Source organism: Bidens hawaiensis, unplaced genomic scaffold (genome assembly GCF_021521415.1).
Source record: "Bidens hawaiensis isolate Kalapana, Puna unplaced genomic scaffold, B.hawaiensis_p1.1 tig00010669_1, whole genome shotgun sequence".
Classification (NCBI taxonomy): domain Eukaryota; kingdom Viridiplantae; phylum Streptophyta; class Magnoliopsida; order Asterales; family Asteraceae; genus Bidens; species Bidens hawaiensis.
This window is the reverse complement of record NW_027491817.1, coordinates 730,472-750,000: the sequence shown is the minus strand read 5'-3', so window position 1 is coordinate 750,000 and position 19,529 is coordinate 730,472. Positions and strand designations below refer to the sequence as shown.

The 19,529-nt window shown below is 38.3% G+C and overlaps 1 protein-coding gene and 3 non-coding genes across 4 annotated transcripts; 2 read left to right on the top strand and 2 right to left on the bottom strand.

The window, feature by feature from the left end:
* Nucleotides 1–2,086: 2,086 nt before the first annotated feature.
* Nucleotides 2,087–4,207, top strand: LOC143535880 (ATP-dependent Clp protease proteolytic subunit-like). The gene is made up of 3 exons (XM_077030014.1): nt 2,087–2,157; nt 2,940–3,230; nt 3,925–4,207. The coding sequence occupies exons 1-3, from the start codon at nt 2,087–2,089 to the stop codon at nt 4,151–4,153; spliced, it is 591 nt and encodes a 196-aa protein (XP_076886129.1). The 3' UTR covers nt 4,154–4,207.
* Nucleotides 4,208–8,718: 4,511 nt separating this feature from the next.
* Nucleotides 8,719–8,802, top strand: TRNAY-GUA (transfer RNA tyrosine (anticodon GUA)). Its single transcript has one exon. It is a non-coding gene; the product is annotated as a tRNA-Tyr (tRNA).
* A 2,371-nt stretch (nt 8,803–11,173) lies between these two features.
* TRNAC-GCA (transfer RNA cysteine (anticodon GCA)) lies at nt 11,174–11,244 on the bottom strand. Its single transcript has one exon. It is a non-coding gene; the product is annotated as a tRNA-Cys (tRNA).
* Nucleotides 11,245–13,239: 1,995 nt separating this feature from the next.
* On the bottom strand, nt 13,240–13,314 carry TRNAP-UGG (transfer RNA proline (anticodon UGG)). The gene has a single exon. It is a non-coding gene; the product is annotated as a tRNA-Pro (tRNA).
* Nucleotides 13,315–19,529: the final 6,215 nt, after the last annotated feature.

Below are 19,529 nucleotides of genomic sequence, written 5' to 3'. Positions count from 1 at the left end.
TTCAAATCAAGATTTATCTGGTACCCTATATAAAAATAAAATCATAAAAAGAAAATCGATTCAAAAGAGACCAAAGAAATGTTGTATCAGGCTACTTGTCTTCTTGTAGTTGGATCTCCAAGTTTTTGGAATGCTCCAAATTCTACTTGAGCATCCAAATTTGGGTCAATACCAGCGAAAACATCTCTAAACAAGGTTCGAGCACCATGCCAAATGTGTCCGAAGAAGAAGAGCAAAGCAAATGAAGCATGTCCAAAAGTAAACCAACCCCTTGGACTGCTACAAAAAACACCGTCAGATTTCAAAGTAGCACGATCTAATTCAAAAATTTCCCCCAATTGAGCGCGTCTAGCATATTTTTTGACAGTAACAGGATCACTATAACTGACTCCATTGAGTTCACCACCGTAGAACTCAACAGTTACACCAACTTGTTCGACACTATACTTAGATTCTGCCCTTCGAAACGGAACATCGGCCCTAACAATCCCGTCTCCGTCTACCAAAACGACCGGAAATGTTTCAAAAAAGGTAGGCATACGACGTACAAAAAGTTCACGGCCTTCTTTATCTCTAAAGATAGGATGTCCTAACCATCCAACCGCTATTCCATCCCCGTTATCCATTGAACCCGCCCTAAATAATCCCCCTTTTGCCGGATTATTTCCGATGTAATCATAAAAGGCTAATTTTTCAGGAATTTTAGCCCAAGCTTCTGATAAACTTTGATTTTCGGCTAATCCAGCACTGACTCTTCTATATATTTCTTGTTGGAAGTATCCCTGATCCCATTGATAACGAGTAGGCCCAAATAATTCGATGGGAGTAGTCGCTGAACCATACCACATAGTTCTGGCAACAACAAAAGCTGCAAAAAAGACAGCAGCGACACCACTGGAAAGGACAGTTTCAATATTGCCCATACGCAATCCTTTGTATAGACGTTGGGGCGGGCGGACGCTAAGATGGAATAGACCTGCTAATATGCCTAAAGTCCCTGCCGCAATATGATGAGAGGCTATTCCTCCCGGAACAAAAGGATCAAAACCCTCCACACCCCACGATGGATTTACAGATTGTACTTTTCCTGTTAGCCCATAAGGATCGGACACCCATATACCAGGACCATACAAGCATTTTACATGAAATGCACCAAAACCAAAGCAAGCCACACCTGCAAGAAATAAATGTATTCCAAAGATCTTGGGCAAATCCAAAGAGGGTTTTCCTGTACGTTCATCACAAAATATTTCGAGATCCCAATATACCCAATGCCAGATAGCTGCCAAAGAGCACAACCCAGAAAACAAAATATGCGCTCCAGCCACACCTTCGTAACTCCAAATACCCGGATTAGTTATAGTCCCCCCCGTGATACTCCAACCACCCCAGGAATTGGTTATTCCTAAACGAGTCATGAAGGGTATAACGAACATACCCTGTCTCCACATTTGATCAAGAACAGGGTCAGAAGGATCAAAAACTGCTATTTCATACAGGGCCATCGAACCGGCCCAACTAGCAACCAAAGCTGTATGCATTATATGAACAGAAAGCAACCGTCCGGGATCATTCAATACAACGGTATGAACACGATACCAAGGCAAACCCATGGAAATACCCCTTTATGAAAGAAAAAAGACACTATGTAACTTTATTGCATTGTAAAAGACTATACTATGACTATGTTATGAACCCCCCTATTTAGTTTTAGTAAATTATTTCAACGCAAGGGTTCATATTTGTTCTATTCTGTTGGTAATAATGGAACAATTTTGTTCGTAGGAACAAAGAGAAACAGAATTATTCTATACTCGATAAGTACCAATACGCAATGGGGAAGTGAATGCCATTTTCTATGAGCGAATGTGCCCATACTTGTTCATCATTAGAGGACACTATTCGTAATAATTTTCCCTTTTTTTCTTGCTTTCTTTATCAAATTTTCATAAATGATGAATAAAATCTTTTGAATTGAATAAAATCTGATTAGGATAAAGTACAATATTATAAAGAAAAAGAAAGGCTTTGTTACGTTTCCACATCAAAGTAAAATATAGTACTTAGTTCTTTTCTATTTCATTTAATGCCTATTGGTGTCCCAAAAGTACCTTTTCAAAGTCCTGGAGAGGAAGATGCATCTTGGCTTGACATATAGTGTGACTTGTCAGATATTTGGTCATATGGGATTTCCCCGTTTTCTCCCCAATCGAGATATCCTCTGTTTCGCCCACGAAAGATTCATTTCATCATCAAAATTTTGGAGCGTGAAGTGCAATTAGATCCGTTTTGGGGGGATTCGGATTACTATTATCAATTAGAAGAATTTATGGTTGTCTTAGTTGGACTACTACATTGAAGTATCCAGGCTCCGTTAAAAAAAACCAAGTGGTAATATATCTATTTCTATTTTATTTTATATCATAAAGTATTCCTTTTTTTAAAGAAAAATTTTTTTCAAACTATTATGTTAATCAATTGAGTAATATGCATGAATCCGTCAACCTTTTTTACGGAATGCATGAATTGAAAAAAAGGGGGGGATAACAAAAAGAAGTGGTAATGGGAACATTTGTACTATATGTGCAAATCAAAATCGGGCTGATCTTTACCCGGAGTAGAGCATAAACCTAAAAAGATTAAAGAGGCCCATTTAAGAACAAGAAAATGACATCGTGATTTGGATTGGATCTCGATGAAACAATCCATCAATGAGAAGTTAATTGGATAAGTTTAATGAATTCTTTTTTTTTTTACATTCGTTATAAGGAAAGGAAGACAAACTCATATTTAGTGAAAAAAAATCCTTTTATTATAAGTTAGAAGGAACTTGCTATGAAAAAAGAAAAAGTATTGGAATATACACATTGATTTTTTTTTGAACCGTATGCGTTAAAAGGCGCCTGTACGGTTCTTAAGGGATACAATTTGACCCTAATCAACCGACTTTATCGAGAAAGATTACTTTTTTTAGGTCAAGAGGTTGATAGCGAGATCTCAAATCAACTTATTGGTCTTATGATATATCTCAGTATCGAAGATGATACCCAAGAGCTGTATTTATTTATAAACTCTCCTAGCGGATGGGTAATACCGGGAGTGGCTCTTTATGATACTATGCAGTTTGTGCAACCAGATGTACATACAATATGCATGGGATCCGCCGCTTCAATGGGATCTTTTATCCTGGTCGGAGGAGAAATTACCAAACGTCTAGCATTCCCTCACGCTTGGCGCCAATGAGGCTTTTATTTATTTGAGAGAAAAAAGAAGACTATGCCTTCGCCATATGAAATATGAATATGAATATTAAGTAATAATAGCATGGCACTTTGAATTCGATATAAAAAAAAATTTTGTTTTCACAACATTAGCTTATGTATCGAGAGAGTAATATGATAAAAACGTATTTCCTATTTTCTTATTTTGGAAGTCCAGTTCAGCGTCACAACGTATTTCCTATTTTCTTATTTTGGAAGTCCAGTTCAGCGTCACAAACTTTTTTCACACCAGAGGTCTCTTAACAATATTTCTATTTATGTTATGGAGCGAAAAAAAATTCTTTTTTCCTTAGTTTATTTATTATTTGATCAAATAAAAAGCAACTTTGGGATTGCTGAATGACAGACAAATCACAGACAAAAAAATATAATAAATATATATAGCAACGGAGCCATCATAGTATTTTTGAATTCCTCCGAAAGGAAGGGTGGTAAGTTGATCATTTACCGATCGGGGTCTGATCGATCCTATTTTTTATTTCTTTGATGGAAGGTAAGGGTCAATTTTATTGTAGAGCCGTATGCAATGCATAATGCCCGTACGGTTGTTCGATTCTATCTTTTTTTCTTGTTATTCTTTTATCTTTCTTTTATCTTCCCCTCATCATGAAAAAGAGAGAAACCTTTTATTATCTTATATCATCAAGGTAATGATCCACCAACCTGCTGGTTCTTTTTTTGAAGTAGCAACGGGAGAATTCATCCTGGAAGTGGGAGAACTGCTGAAACTACGTGAAACCCTGACAAGGGTTTATGTACAAAGAACGGGCAAACCCTTATGGGTTGTATCCGAAGACATGGAAAGAGATGTTTTTATGTCAGCAACAGAGGCACAAGCTTATGGAATTGTTGATCTTGTGGCGGTTGAATGACAATAACCTGGATTTCGCGTCAATTTTGAAATGAACCCTGCCGAGTTGAATATTATTATTCTATGGAATCTTTTTTATTATTCTATTGAATAAAAGTAATTGATAATCATCCGGTTAGGATCGATCTAAACCAGCCCATTATGTATATGATTCAACATGCCAATGATTAAACAACTTATTAGAAATACAAGACAGCCAATTAGAAATGTCACAAAATCCCCCGCGCTTCGGGGATGCCCTCAGCGCCGAGGAACATGTACTAGGGTGTATGTGCGACTCGTTCAGATCATGAACTAGAACAAAGGAAAGAGAACAATGTTCGAATATCAATGATCAAATAGGATATAACGGAAAAACAAACTAGATTTCCTATCTAAAAATGGATGATATCCCTTTTATTTTGTATGAAATTTATGGTTTCTGTTGGTGTAAATCCACTCACCTCAATTCAAAATGAGAAGCAATTCTCCACTGGTAGCAAATGGTTATCCATTAAGCGGAGGAAATCTTAGTTAACATAGACCCCTCTTGCAAGAACGGACTAACAGGGTCAGTTACCCAGCCAACCTTCATAATTAAATACCGTTACTGTATAGGTAGAGCTTGTTGTGAAAGACCTATTACTGGATAATTCATGGGTAGAGCCGAAGAATGTGAACGATACAAGTTAGCAATAACATTGATTAAATGAAGTAAAGGCTCCGGTGTATAGAGAAGACCTCACCGTTGAAGAAGTAACCATAGAAACGATGGAATCCACTATTTCTTTATCATTACTTTGATTTTTTAATACCTAGTATAGTCAAATTTCGTATTTCGAGGTGAAATGTCTAGAAAAAATCAAAAATTGTGGTTGGGAAGGTTATAGTAGCCAAAGCCATTGGAATTCTTAGTTTATACATTGGAAAAATCAGTTTTGTTATTAATATACTAGGAAAGGGGCAAAAGAATAACTGAAAGAAAGGAAATCTAGGAAATCTATTAGTTATTCGTTAAAGTTTCATTTATTCAATGTCCAGAATTAGACGGGGATATATCGCTCGGAGACGTAGAACAAAAATTCGTTTATTTGCATCAAGCTTTCGGGGGGCTTATTCAAGACTTACTCGAACTATTACTCAACAAAAAATAAGAGCTTTGGTTTCGGCTCATCGGGATAGGGATAGGAAAAAAATCAATTTTCGTCATTTGTGGATCACTCGAATAAATGCAGCAATTCGCGAAAGGGGGTATGCTATAGTTATAGTAGATTAATAAATGATCTGTACAAGAGATAGTTGCTTCTTAATCGTAAAATACTTGCACAAATAGCTATATCAAATAGGAATTGTCTTTATATGACTTCCAATGAGATTATAAAAGAAGTAAGTTGGAAGGAATCCACCGGTTAAACGGAGTTGCCCGAAGAATGAACTCCGGGAAGGTCGAATAAAAAAGAAAATAAAAATGAATAGAATATGAGAAAAGAAAGTAGTCAAAATAAAAATGAATCAACGCGTTCAAAAAAAATTTTCTTCTTCCCAGATTCTTCTTTTTTTTCTTATGACACGAGAATTCAATCCGGATTCTTGGATTTTGACCACAAAATAGAAATCCGTGTTTAAGTTCGGATGGGGTTTGAATTCAAGTTAATAAAGAGTAAACCTACCTTTTTCTGCCTCTAAGACTAGTAGTTCTAGTGGTCGACTCAGTTCTTTCAAATTTTTTCTCATTATTAAGAAAAGGTAACAAAGATAAAATACGAGCTTGTTTTATAGCAATAGTAATTAATCGTTGTTGTTTCAAGGTCAATCTATTTACTCGTCTAGATAATATTTTTCCCTGTTCACTAATAAATCGACTAATTAAACTCATGTTTTTATAATCAATTCGATCCCCCGATTGGATCGGGGGCAAACGCTTACGAAAAGATCGCTTGGATTTAAGAAAAGTTCGCTTGGATTTATCCATGGTTTGGTTAGTTTATTTCTTATCCCTAAAATCCTATTTCAGCCGGATCTATAATTAGAATAAATAAATAGGATTTGGTTTGTTTATAATTATTTTTAACTATGTTAAATATGTTATATATATAATGTCATTTTTCCCTTTCCTTGCCTTGTAAGATTAAGATAAGGGCGCAAGTACTCGCTTCAATCTATTTCTTTATCTCCACGTGAATCGTATGTTTGTAACAATATGGACAGAATTTTCGTAACTCCAATCGATTAGGCGTATTGTGCCGGTTCTTTTGAGTAATATATCTGGAAATGCCCGTTGATTCCTTATTAACACCGTTTCGAACACAAGCGGTACATTCCAAAAGAACCGGTATTCGCACATCTTTACCCTTGGCCATGAACCTCCTTTGGATTTTTCATTTACTCAACTCTTCCTCTTTCAATCCGAAACGAAAAAGAAGAAAGGAAGGAAAAAACAAAATAGAATTTGTAACTTGCTATCCTCTTATGCAAGATTTCACTACACTCAATATCGGAAATAAGATAGAAAGATTTCTAAACTTTCAAATCACAGTTCAGCATTTTATATTTTATATAAGTATCTTGTATAATAATCTTTCCCTAGAACCACTGTTTGTATTCGACTTCCATAGAATGAAATATTCATTTCATTCCAACCAGAACCCGAGTCTCACAGCTGTTGAATGCACTTTTATTCTTTCTCTTTCCTCCCTTCCTCTAAAAAAGGGAAAAAAGAGAAAAGAGGGGGCTGATATTTAATTGTATCTCTAATATTCTTTATTCCGTCCCGCGCCAATAACTAGAATGGGAACGTCAACGCATCCGGGAAAAAACGATTAATCTCTATCAATAAACCTGCCAAAGAACCGAACCATGGAGTACTTAGTACCGGCGCCACGGAAAGATATGTTTTTAGATCTCGCATTGAAAAACCTCCTTCATTTTTTCATTTTATTGTAATCAATAAGATAATACATATTTAAATGTACAATTATCTAGTAAAAAAGATTTACTTTTTGTTAAATACAGAAAAAACGTCCTTTTCTTCTCCAATATTCCCCAAAAAGACTCAGTTATTATTCCTTGGGGTTCCGTTCCATATTTCATATAGATAGAAGTCTTTTGCTATTATTATATGTTAAATGAGACCAAAAGATAGATTATCATATTTCATAGCTTTTATAGTAAATGGAATCTCTAGAATTGATTGATCACAATTCTATAGATTCCATTACTATAAAAGCTCCCAGAGAAGTCATTAGAGGGATCTTTCCTATCAAAATTGTTTGTTCCTGGATATACTTACGCCTATCGTTTTTCCAAATGAGTCTCGCCGATACATATAATTCAGAAGAATATGTGAGTGATTCATACACAGCATCTCTTTCCTTTATCAAGGGTTCTACCAATTGATATCTTTCCAAAAATAATTCAAAGTCAATTTCTTGATTTGTATCTTCAATTTTTGGAAACTTAGAAAGCTCCTCTGCCAAACCCTGATCAATGAACCTACAAAATCCTTCAAATTGTATCTGATTAAATCCAGGTATTGTGGACATTGCGTCTATCCCGGATTATTTTGAAATTGTAAGTTATTTATATTCATCCATATCGAATTCTAAAAAAAATACCATTTAGGCTGGCTCATTATCCATCAAATATCAAATAAAATCCTATAGATCTAGCAATGATGGAATTTCGATTCTATGAATCTTTGACTGGAATCTATGAGATAGGTGAAATAAAAATTGATACTGAAGTTATTTTAAGAGATGCAACTGGAACGGAATTTATAAAACAGTCCTAGAAAAAGAATTCTACCATTTAGGCTTACTCTGCTTTGGGATTTTTTTAGAATATCAAATATCAAAACTGATTCAGTTTCTTATATTATAATGTATAATATAATGTATAACGGTATTGAAATTCTAATTTACTTGAATATAATATTGAATACCAGAAAACTATATGAATGTTGTATTTATTAACTTAACATTAACACGCGCGGATATACCTAATCTATATTTCCGTCTTCTCTATTCTTTTATTGCCCTCCTGTCCTGTCATCAATTGACAGTATGACTTAGGGCGCAATATAATTTAAGTGGTCAAATACTATTTTGGTAAAGCACCTTGAATCCACTGGATAGTAAAGGATCTTGGATCCAACGCAGAACCCTTTGTGAATGAGAGATATAAAGACGAGAAAGACCAATGAAATCAAGTTTCAAGGTTGTAATTGAATGGTAAAGTTTGATTTGATTACCATTAACCTCCAGAATAGTTAATGAGTTTTTCGGTTTGATTCACATCTCCAAAAGGTCTGAGTTATATTAAGGTAAGGTGGCCAAAGGCCCCTATGGTCCAGTGGTTACGACCTATCTCTTTCACGGAGAAAACGAGGGTTCAAGTCCCTCTAGGGGTATACCAATACTCAAGACTATAGGAGTGGGATTTTCTATCAAGTGATCCATCTTTGTCAAGTCCTTCTAATAGTCTACTCAGTGGGACTTTGTATTTTATATAAAGTGATATGTATTTGTCAAATCTGCCTGGGAGACGAAATGAAGTTGATTATGGAACGTCTAAAATGAAATAGGCGTTGGGTCGATGCCCGAGTGGTTAATGGGGACGGACTGTAAATTCGTTGACAATATGTCTACGCTGGTTCAAATCCAGCTCGGCCCAACAATTTGTCAATCTACTATCAGATGGTAGAACCCTCTTGTTCTTAAAAAATACCTGATACGAAAAAATACCTGATACAAGAGAATAAAAAAGAATCCAAAATTTCTGCTAGATCTCTTCTTATTTCCCTGGGATTGTAGTTCAATAGGCAAGAGCACCGCCCTGTCAAGGCGGACGTTGCGGGTTCGAGCCCCGTCAGTCCCGACGGATCCAATAAGTACATCAATTCGCCTCTCGATTTTCTGTGAAAGAAGGGACAGAGAGCATAATTGAATTCCGAAGGGATTTCCCTTCTTTTTTTCAGGATTCTGTCGAAGAAAGAACAAACCCTAAACTAAAAAATAACTAAAATAGTGAAGTTGATAGAATATTCCATCTTTTCTCTCGTGACTCATCTTTCTCATACTTATTTGTCTTCCAAAGAAATTTAGATCATTAAAATTTAGAACCTAATTCCTCTCTTTTTCCACTTCGCTTGTATTGTTTGTTGGGTTTTTGTAGTTGGGGCGGGTGGTTAGAGTTCGTTTGATGGTTCTATAAGGAAGACCTAAGGAAGGTAGGTTATAGAAAATAAAGAAAAGAAGGATAAATAAAGTAAAGGGGTTTTTGATTGGTCCGGGAATCCCATTTTGGATTCAGTATGGATAAAAGATGTTCGTATGTTATACTATTCAATTCTCGACGACGAATTAATTTAATAGCTCAGATATTGTTATTCATGATATTGATCCGATTCAAGATCATCGATAGGTAATGCATTCATTGAATTGACAGGTGAAAGATTTATCATCTCTATGGGATTAAATCCTGAGTTATTTTGAAAAAAAAAACGATGAGATTATGGAAGTAAAAAATTCTTGCATTTATTGCTACTGCACTGTTCATTTTAATTCCTACTGCTTTTCTACTTATAATTTACGTAAAAACAGCCAGTCAAAATGATTAATTACTTTAAATGAAACTTGACTTCTGAATTCTTATCAATAGTTGAAGAAATCAAATGAAAAGTATTCTATTTTTGTTTTGCGCCTTAAATGAAATCAACGGGCTATAATCGGCGGTATTCTATGAGATCCGAGAGTACGGTAAGTAAGAAATTGATTTCTTACTTATCATACTCTCTATTAGTGTTATAGTAGTGTATAAAATTGTTTCTAATAAAGTTGGTATACTATATTAGCTTCTATCTTCAATATATGTAGTTATTAATCCATATATGGAATTTACGTGTGACCCAATTCTATTTCTTTGATACATCTATTTATTCCGATGAATCTGAAATAATTGTTTTGTTTTACTGTTATAGAATACATTGATCCACTATAATCCAATGGAATTTGGAAACGAAGATATTTTGATTTGAAAATGATTTCAATTCAAATCAAAAATGCGTTGCAGAACGATCTATAAAACAATTGATACCGTTTCATTCCTCAACTAAATTAGGAGTGCTTCTAAAGTCCACTTCTTCCCCATACTACGAGTGAAAGGGAAAATGTAAAGACTACCATTAAAGAAGCCCAAGCGAGACTTACTATATCCATGTGAATTATGTCCCTTATCTCTATGATAGAATTATTCCATTATTGCTCACTAATAATAGTAGAATAAATGGTCCAGAGTCAAAAAGGGATTCTGGGCGAACACTATTGATGAACCAATCAAAAAATCCATTTCAAAAATTTCTATATGATTTATAATCGGGAAAGACTAAACACAAGTAAAATAAAAAATCAAAACTACAAAGAAATGTTACTAATGGAACATCTAGTAATAAAATAAGAGGGCACATTCCTTTTTTTCTTGCCCTTCAAAGTAAAAATAAATCAATTGCTATCTATTACAAACTTTTTCCTATTTGATCTAATCCGTACCCTTTCCCGATTGTCTCTCTGAAGGAGTTGGGAGATAGTATATTATACTTTTGACGAGAGGTTAAAAAAAAGAATCATTTTTTTCATGTTTTTTTCTATAAATTATCCATCTCAATCTAATAGTGATTGAATGTCTGAACACTCAGAGATTCTCGCGAGCCTATATATGTAGATTACACAGTATAGAAATAGAAAGAACTTCCCCCAACCAGTAGTTAAATTATCTCCAATCAAGACCCAATAAGTAGACATTACATTAGTAGTAGAAAGGAATCGGGAAGTCTTGCTTCGACCATTAAAATCAAACATTAAAATCAAATCTTTCTTTTCATTTTGGATTCAAAGATTTCCGATTTCCAATCTTTTACAAAATCCCCAGAACGGATGTTTAGAATCAACCAAGTATTAACAGTCCCCTTATTCTGTTCTGGCTGGGTAAAATTAGGTTGAGTTATATCAGCAGAACAGAATAAGAGATTCCGATTCGTTTGCTGATGAGGCGGCACCCGGATTTGAACTGGGGAAAAAGGATTTGCAGTCCCCCGCCTTACCACTCGGCCATGCCGCCAAAACGATACACAATAGGAGAAATTTTTACCTTTTTTGTTGGATTACTCAATTTTAGTTTATTGTACTTGCATCCCCTTTTGAATCCTTTTTCTAACTAAACTTATCAAAATTAGAAAAAAAAAACCCTTTTCCCCTTTTGATTGTCCCTTCGATTGATTGTATAGTATCTCAAAACACACAATGCCAAAAAGCTTCCCCTCACTTTATTGAAAAATCAAATGTATATTTTCACTCAAAAAACCAAAATTTATGACAAACGGGATATTCGTTGACTGAGTATTCGTCAATGATTCTTGGATTTGAATCTAAAATTTGGTTTGCCAAACGACATAAGAAAATACAAACTGATACATACTTGATTTATCCTTTTCTTGATTTATTCTTTTGAATCAAAAATCTTTCTCAATTTCCATTATAACAAAAATGATAAGTATATGTAAACCCCAGAACGGAAATTGTTACACGGGTACTAAATTGGCTATTTAGAGTATGTTGCCTATAAATAAAAAAATGAAGGGAATTTTTAGTAACAAAAAAAGGCCCGGCTGGGTATTGACCGGGCCAGGCCAAAAAGGCACTTCGAATAAAATAAAAGCAAGAAGGTCTTTTTTTTTATCTTTCTATTTTGATCTTTCGAGCATCTAAATGGAATTGCTAATTCTATAATAACGATAAAGAATGTGAAAGAAATACTTAATTTAATCCTTACTTGATGTGTAATGTAACATAGTAATTATCTTTTTCAATTGGGAGAGATGGCTGAGTGGACGAAAGCGGCGGATTGCTAATCCGTTGTACGAGTAAATTCCTTATTATTCAACTCAGGAGGAAGAACTGGTAATAGACACAAAACCATCCATTTTGGTTCTATATTTGTTCGAATAAAATGCTTAGCCAATTCCATGCGTCTAAGCAAAAAATCTTTTCTTCTTCCAACTTTTCTATCTTCCCATTCATTCCCTGTGGGTTCCTCTTCCTCCAATTCTTTCCATTCTACCAATGAATAATCTATAATCATTCGTAAATCTAGATTTGCTAATTGTTGTCTGATAGAACCCCCCCCCCCCGGTAGACATCTCTCGATTTCGAAATGTATCGAAGCTACGGGTAGTAAAAAAAATTGGGATCCTGTATTTCCAGGGTTGAATTTCATATTCCAATAAACCCCGTAATCGTAAAAAAGTGGGTTTTTTATCTATGGGCCTAGCAAAATAAAAATTGGGATAGGATCCCCCCCCCTCAAAATCGGACGTGAAAGTTTCCTTTCATCCGGCTAAAGTAGGTCAAATAAAGAAAAAAAGAAAAAGAAAGGAGTTCTCGCTTTCAGATTCTAGAAAACTCCAAAAAGATCTACTCCTTACTCAAGTTTCCAATGAAGATCAAGTAAAACTTTATTGTTTCTGTCTTCCTTATTATTTTTATTTAGGTTTTATGAATTCTTTATTCAATTATGACATAAATGAAATGTGAAATTCTTGAGTAGTCTACTTCCTCTCGAATGATGAATCCCGTAATTCTTAATTAAAGAGAGTACCTTGAAATTCATAAGGAATTTACTTGTCTATGTACTGTTTCATTCGATCTTTTAGGTCCCGAATGAAACAGTACATAGACAAGTAAATTCCTTATCATAATAATAGTCTTATGTCGTTCTAATGAAACAGTACAGAATTTTGATACACTATCAAAATTATCTTATGTCGTTCTATAGAATATGAGTCTTATGTCATAAAAGACTTCCCTGTTCTAGTGCTTGCATACCCATAAGGATACACTTATATACCCGAATTTCGCCGGATTGTAGGAAGGATAACTGATCATTTGATCAGAAAACTAAGGGAGCTGGGCATAAAGAAACTGGAAAAAGGTTTCTAAGCAAAGTTGCTGAGTAAAGGTCTCGTGTGCTTGCTACATATACGAGTCACGAGTAAGAGGAAGTGGTAACGGTCGATGGATGTTCATATTTGAGTATTTGCTGACGGAATGCCTCACATCAAGGTGACAGGATTCGAACCTATGGCCCTCTGTACCCAAAACAGATGCGCTGACCAGACTGCGCTACACCTCGTCTCACCACCCCGGAGCATAAAAGAGCTATTATTATGCAGCTTATCTCTAATTGGATTTCCTTTTCCAACTGGATTTTATTCCAAAGATGTGATCTTAGAGCTCGCTTACACTAAGTATACCATCAGTGGGAACTTTGCTTTCTGGTTGGGAAGCTTCTCTGTCCTTTTCACTTCTTATTACTCTTTTCGTTTACTTTTTCTAACATTTCTAGGACCAACTAATTCATTCGGGCGAGACATCTTACGATGTCATGATGCGCCCATTCCTATGGCCATTCCTTTAATACTTCTGGCTCTCGGGAGTCTCATTGTAGGATACTTGGCCAAAGTGTGACCTGTTAGCCCATAAGTAAGTACTGTGACGAAGCGGCTGTTGCTCACCCGACACGATTGTACGAGGTCACAATTCACCCAACACGATCATCCGGGGTGAACAAGAATTGGGGATCGGATGCGGGCGAAATTCCCGCCAATGGCTGAGATGTTCAGTCGACTCCCTCCCCCTTTGTGGGGTCCGGACCCCTACGAGTGAGCAGAAAAGGGAGGAGGAAAGAGGCCCTGGCGAACCGTCATAATTAGTGAACAAGTGTAAGCTTCGCTGCCAGACAGTATGGAGTACTGACCACACCGAGGGACAGGCCCTGAAGCGAAGGACGGGAACGAGCGGAATCAATGTGTTCCAATTTCTGGCCTTGCACCGACCATCCAATGGGCCATGGACTAAACGGCCACTGCCTGAAAGGACTATGTCCATGGGACCGCCGCCCCCCCCCCCCCTACAAGGTACATCTTGCGCCTATGGGCCGCTATAACTATCCAAGAATACACTCGAAACTGGAAGGATAAAAAAACAAATTTTCTTTTATTTTCATTCCGGATAAAACCTCCTGAAGTATCAACTAATGGGGGAGGAGTGAGATTATACAACCCGCCCTTTCTTTTTTTTTCACAAATAAGTAAATTTAGGATCTAATTCGGATATCAGAAGGATTACCATATATAACACAAAATTTATCCACCGATTCCTTCGAATCTAGCCTCCCGGTCTGTCATTATACCTCGAGAAGTAAAAATAATTACAATCCCCATCCCACCTAAAATTTGAAGAATTCGTTGATTTTTTCGACGAAGCTTAAATTAAAGCAGACCTCAGGAGCTAAGAAGGGGGCCAACAAGCCCCTTTGAAGCTAATGCCTTAGAAGCTACAGGACATAGAAGCAGGCCAACAAGTGGATTGAATCTTTTCCAGTCTAGAGACTGGCGGATTACCTTCGAAACAAAGGATTGAAAAATTCCTTCTGCTTTGGACAAGATAAGTGGACAGATGAGTTGAATAATACAGGGACTGATAAGCTAAGCGAGGTTCCCCTTTGAGATCTCCCAACCTAAACTTTATTCAGAGGTGGGTCTTTCAACCGCCTACTCTTTCGAGGAAGGGTGCACTACAAGAGAATAGGTACTAAAGAGATTCAATGGGGGATTTCGCCGATATTGAGTCGACTATAAACTATTAATCTTGCCTGGAACCGTCGTTGTGTATGGGAAAGAGGGCTTCTACCTATGCTTGGTTGGGAAAAGGGTGAATGGTCCCAAAAGGGACGGGAAAAAGCCACTAGAAAGGTCATCCACCAAGTATCAAAGGCGCTAGGTAGTCCACTTTATCCGTGACTCTGAGTACAAGATTTCCGGGATCAAGAAACTAGCAAACAAATATGCTCGGCTGGATTCTTTTCTCGTATGCCCGGAAAATCCATTTCGGTACAACTCCGCTTGCTGCAAAGCCTTTCTTTCTCGTCCAAACACTCCAGATCTGCACTTCCCTTTACTCCATAGGGCCGAAGCCTTATTCAGTTAAGAATTAAGAAGGGCTTTTTTTATAGAGAGAGAGTCAGGGGCAATCTATATTGCTTACCACAGCTCTATTCCCGACTTAAAGTCCTTTATGGATTTCAAGTCGGAGAGCTGTGACTTATTCGGCGCTATATCACAATTCATTCATTCTCGGGCATAGCTGTTCACGAAACGTGGCATGGGACATCTGTCGGCGGCGGGTTAATTCCGAGCGAGTTTCAACTTCACAACTTCATTTGAATTTCTGAACATTCTTTTCTATTTTAGAATTCATTTCTTGGTGTCAAAATAAGATATGTGATATAAAAATGGAGGATCTATTATCTTTTCTTTTCTCTCGTTTTTCTTTTTCAAAAAATGATCTTGGAGGTTATGTAATGCTTACTCTCAAACTTTTCTTGATAAGCTGCAAACAATCCATTCCTTCAGTAGGGGGATACTTGTTCACATGCTTAACAAATCAAGTAGAATCTTCGAACTTAAAGAAAAATGGGACTGTCATCCATTTAAGGAGAAAACGGAGGCGCCTAGATATTCTATGACCTTTGGTCTTGTCGCGAGCTGGAGTCGAACCAGCACCTCTGGGAGCAAAATACAGGCCAGCGAACTACCTTTCACTGAATGAAGACCAAGGAAAGAACTTCAAATTTATTTATCGTATATAAAGAAAGCTTGCTTTTTGGAGTGATCCTTCCCTCTAATCGTAGGAAGTTATAAGTAATGCAACTATGAATCTCATGGAGAGTTCGATCCATTAGGTTATTCGATTTGTTCAGAAAAGAAACGAGAGACAAGAAAACATCTTTTATTACGATTAAAAGGACCAATCTCAAAAAGACCAAGATCCAATTTCGGGTCATTTCTTGGTGAACATGATCTGCCATAATCTCTTCGATCCCTTCATTTATGGTTGAGAAAGAAGGATCAGATGTGTACGAACAGAATGAACCCCAGATAGAGAAAGCGGACCAAGGGGAGATTCCCCTTTCGATTGGAGTTCTACGGTGGGAAAGAAAGTAAGGAGTTAGAGCTCGGAAGTGAGAACTAGCTTATAGGAGCGAAGCCACTCGACCAGAGGGAGAGGAATAATTTTTCATATTTATAATATTAAACAAAAGGATTAGCAAATAAAAGTGCTAATGCTACAACCAGGCCATAAATTGTTAAAGCCTCCATAAAAGCTAGACTAAGCAATAAAGTACCTCGTATTTTTCCTTCCGCCTCGGGCTGTCTCGCGATACCTTCTACAGCTTGACCCGATTTTATCCATCTCTGAATGTACACCCAATGGATTATTTGATCCATATTGATGCAATGCGGCCAGATGAAGAAGACTGACGCCTAGTAAAAGAAAGGGGAGTAAATGATGAAGACTAAAAAAACGATTTAAGGTGGCATTGTCCATGGAGAAACCACCCCAAAGCCAAGTAACTATGGTATCTCCTACTACAGGTATAGCGCTAGCTAAGCTTGTAATTACTGTAGCCCCCCAAAATCTCATCTGCATTACTATCAAAGCTATTGGACATCAATGGTATCGGAGTGCGCCTCTTCACGAGGGTGATTTAAGTGCAACGAAATGCCTTAAGAATATGGTTCGCGAAGCATCTGGCTTACCGGTAATCTCCCATTCCCGCCGTCGAGAGACTTAAATAACTATAGCATGCCAGAAACGGGGAGTTGAGATGGTTAGACCTATACCCCGAAATGCACCCAGCAAAGAAGCCTATGGTTCCATCTTGTTGTTGCTGGAGGTACGCATCCCTCTTCTCGGTGTGGAGCGATATACGAGAAATAGATGCTCAGCCTGAAATGTCCGATAACGGCGCTGAAGTAGTGAATCTATCGGCACCATAGCTGTGGCATACAACTTTGGACCTAACGGCCGGCCCAGTAACCTTTCGGAATGGGGGATCCCCGTTGGCAACAACCACGGTAGTAGTTGCGGAACTACTGGGCCGGGAGAGGACAACCTCTTGTTCCTGCTCCTCTTTCTTCGCTTCGGGGACGGAGGTCCTACGGTAGGTAACAGCAGGTACAAGCAACTTGACCAAAGGGGACCAGCGCTTCTACTCTTCCACCGAGGAGCCGTTCGCAGCGAGAAGCAAGGGATGTCGTGAACGGTGGGAGGTCACAGAGAATTTACCTATTCATAGAGTGATCCTATGATCGATACAGGATATAGACTATCACTTTCTTTATTCGATTCTTTTTCTGAAAATAAAAAAAGAAAAAAAAAAGAAGGGCGACTCAACTTCTCAGCTAGAGTTGGGGGTGGGACTTGTTGGCATAATGCAAGCTGGAACTTGGGAATTCGAGGTCTCATGAACTACTACTAAAAACATACTTTTTCTTTTTGGACAAACGATATCAGGTCAGGTCTATGGATGGATCCAGATCTACGGGCCGGCCGGCCCCGGCCGATGAGCATAGGGAATCTATACTCGAGCGTTCAACTGGGCCCTGACAGGATAGGTGAGGAATCATTCTTGATCTTTTTTATTGGGGCCTACAACTTCTTCGAGCCGACTAGCATCCCTTTCCACTGCGAACAAAGAAGACGACTATAGGATCGAATTCGCTTTCCATGGTGAACTGGTCGTCCCATACCTTCTGCCTGTCTCATATGTGTGGAACCAGGTCTTTTTCGGTTCCAGCCCCCTCGAATACATAGGGTAGGTAGGACTGGGTGAGAAAGGGTTCCCTGTTGCCAATAAACTTTCCCCGGCCTTCGATTCCCCTTACTCATAAAGGGTCTTACGGTCGGTACTAACTAAAGAAAAAGAGTCTTCTTTCTAAGAGTAGGCGTGGAGAGCTTTTTGCGGGGAAACTTGCAAGTACAGTTTGGGGGGAGACGGGCCTAACCTTATGAGTATTCGGACTATAACAGTTCTGATGAACAGTCACTCACTTTTGACAGTTATACGATTCCAGAAGATGATCTAGAATTGGGTCAATTACGTTTATTAGAAGTTGACAATCGAGTGGTTGTACCAGCCAAAAGTCATCTACGTATTATTGTAACATCTGCTGATGTACTTCATAGTTGGGCTGTACCTTCCTCTCGTGTAAAATGTGATGCTGTACCTGGTCGTTTAAATCAAATCTCTATTTCGGTACAACGAGAAGGAGTTTACTATGGTCAGTGCAGTGAGATTCGTGGAACTAATCATGCCTTTATGCGTGCGCCCGGAAAGATAGGCCGACTGCTGAGCCCACTCTGGCTCAGCCGCACCACCCAGGGTGCGAGCCACCCGAGAAGCAAGCTATTACAGCGAGCGGCTGGAGCAGTATGGAGCCGAGGAGCAAGGCAGTAGATAAGATAGAAGAAGGGGTCAGGCTCCCGGTGGAGCAGAGGATACGGTTAGGATAACGAACTTGAAACGCGGAGCCCGAGCGTCCGGCGAGCGAGTGGTTAGTGGCCAATAGCGCCCTAGTTGATGGCATTCCTCTCTGCGGCTGGCACTCGAGGAACCACGGGGCACTCCATAGAGAGCAAACAAGTCTTAGGGATGAGACGCCCGCGCAAGGACCTCAATTCTCATTAGGAGGTCGAACCAAGGACCTATGGAAGTCGGGGCTAGCCCGTCCCCATGATAACGCAACAGTGTCCTGAGGGAGGAGTTTAGAGGCCTTATAGTAGCACGGACTTCTTTTTCTTTCTAGGTCATGCGAAGGGGGCCAGTCCAAGATCGTACTGTTCCTCTACAAAGACAACAGACGCTCTCAACGGCTAGGCGCCACTCTCTTTCTGAGTTATTCCAGCTTCTTCATGATTTTGTGCGGTGAACAAACAAAACAAAAAAGAGGGCCATCTCAGCGGAAGGAGAAGGACCTGCAACGGCAGAGACTACTGACCCTATTCTTGTTCCTAGCCGTCTTTTACGAGTCCGGAAAGCCGGATCCTCAAAATAGAATAGAGAAGGGCGGGCAGGGCTTCCGCAAGAGCCTCCCCCCTCTTCCCAGTCAAGATAGATGGGAAGGAGCCCTTCAAGGCCATAACCAGTCTCTTTATTTATGTACGTACACCTTTGTTTCAGGGTGGGGCCGCCCTTCCTCCTGCTAATCCGGCCATTTCCGAACCTGTCTTTCTCATCCCATTCAAAGGAGGACTTTTCAATTCTTGCGATTTCCAGCCCCCTTAGCTTATTATTTTATATATAGATAGATATCTTATTTATAAAGGTTCCAAACCTTAGCTCGGCTAAATAATAGGCTCAATGATCTCTTTCTTCGCTTCGATAGGCCGGTACGGCGCTTCGCGTGGTTATATTCATACATGTTCCGACTCGCCGGTCATTATGGATCTAGTGGCATGGCGGGGCAAAAGAAAAAAAAGGGGGGGGAGCAACTACGAAGCTTC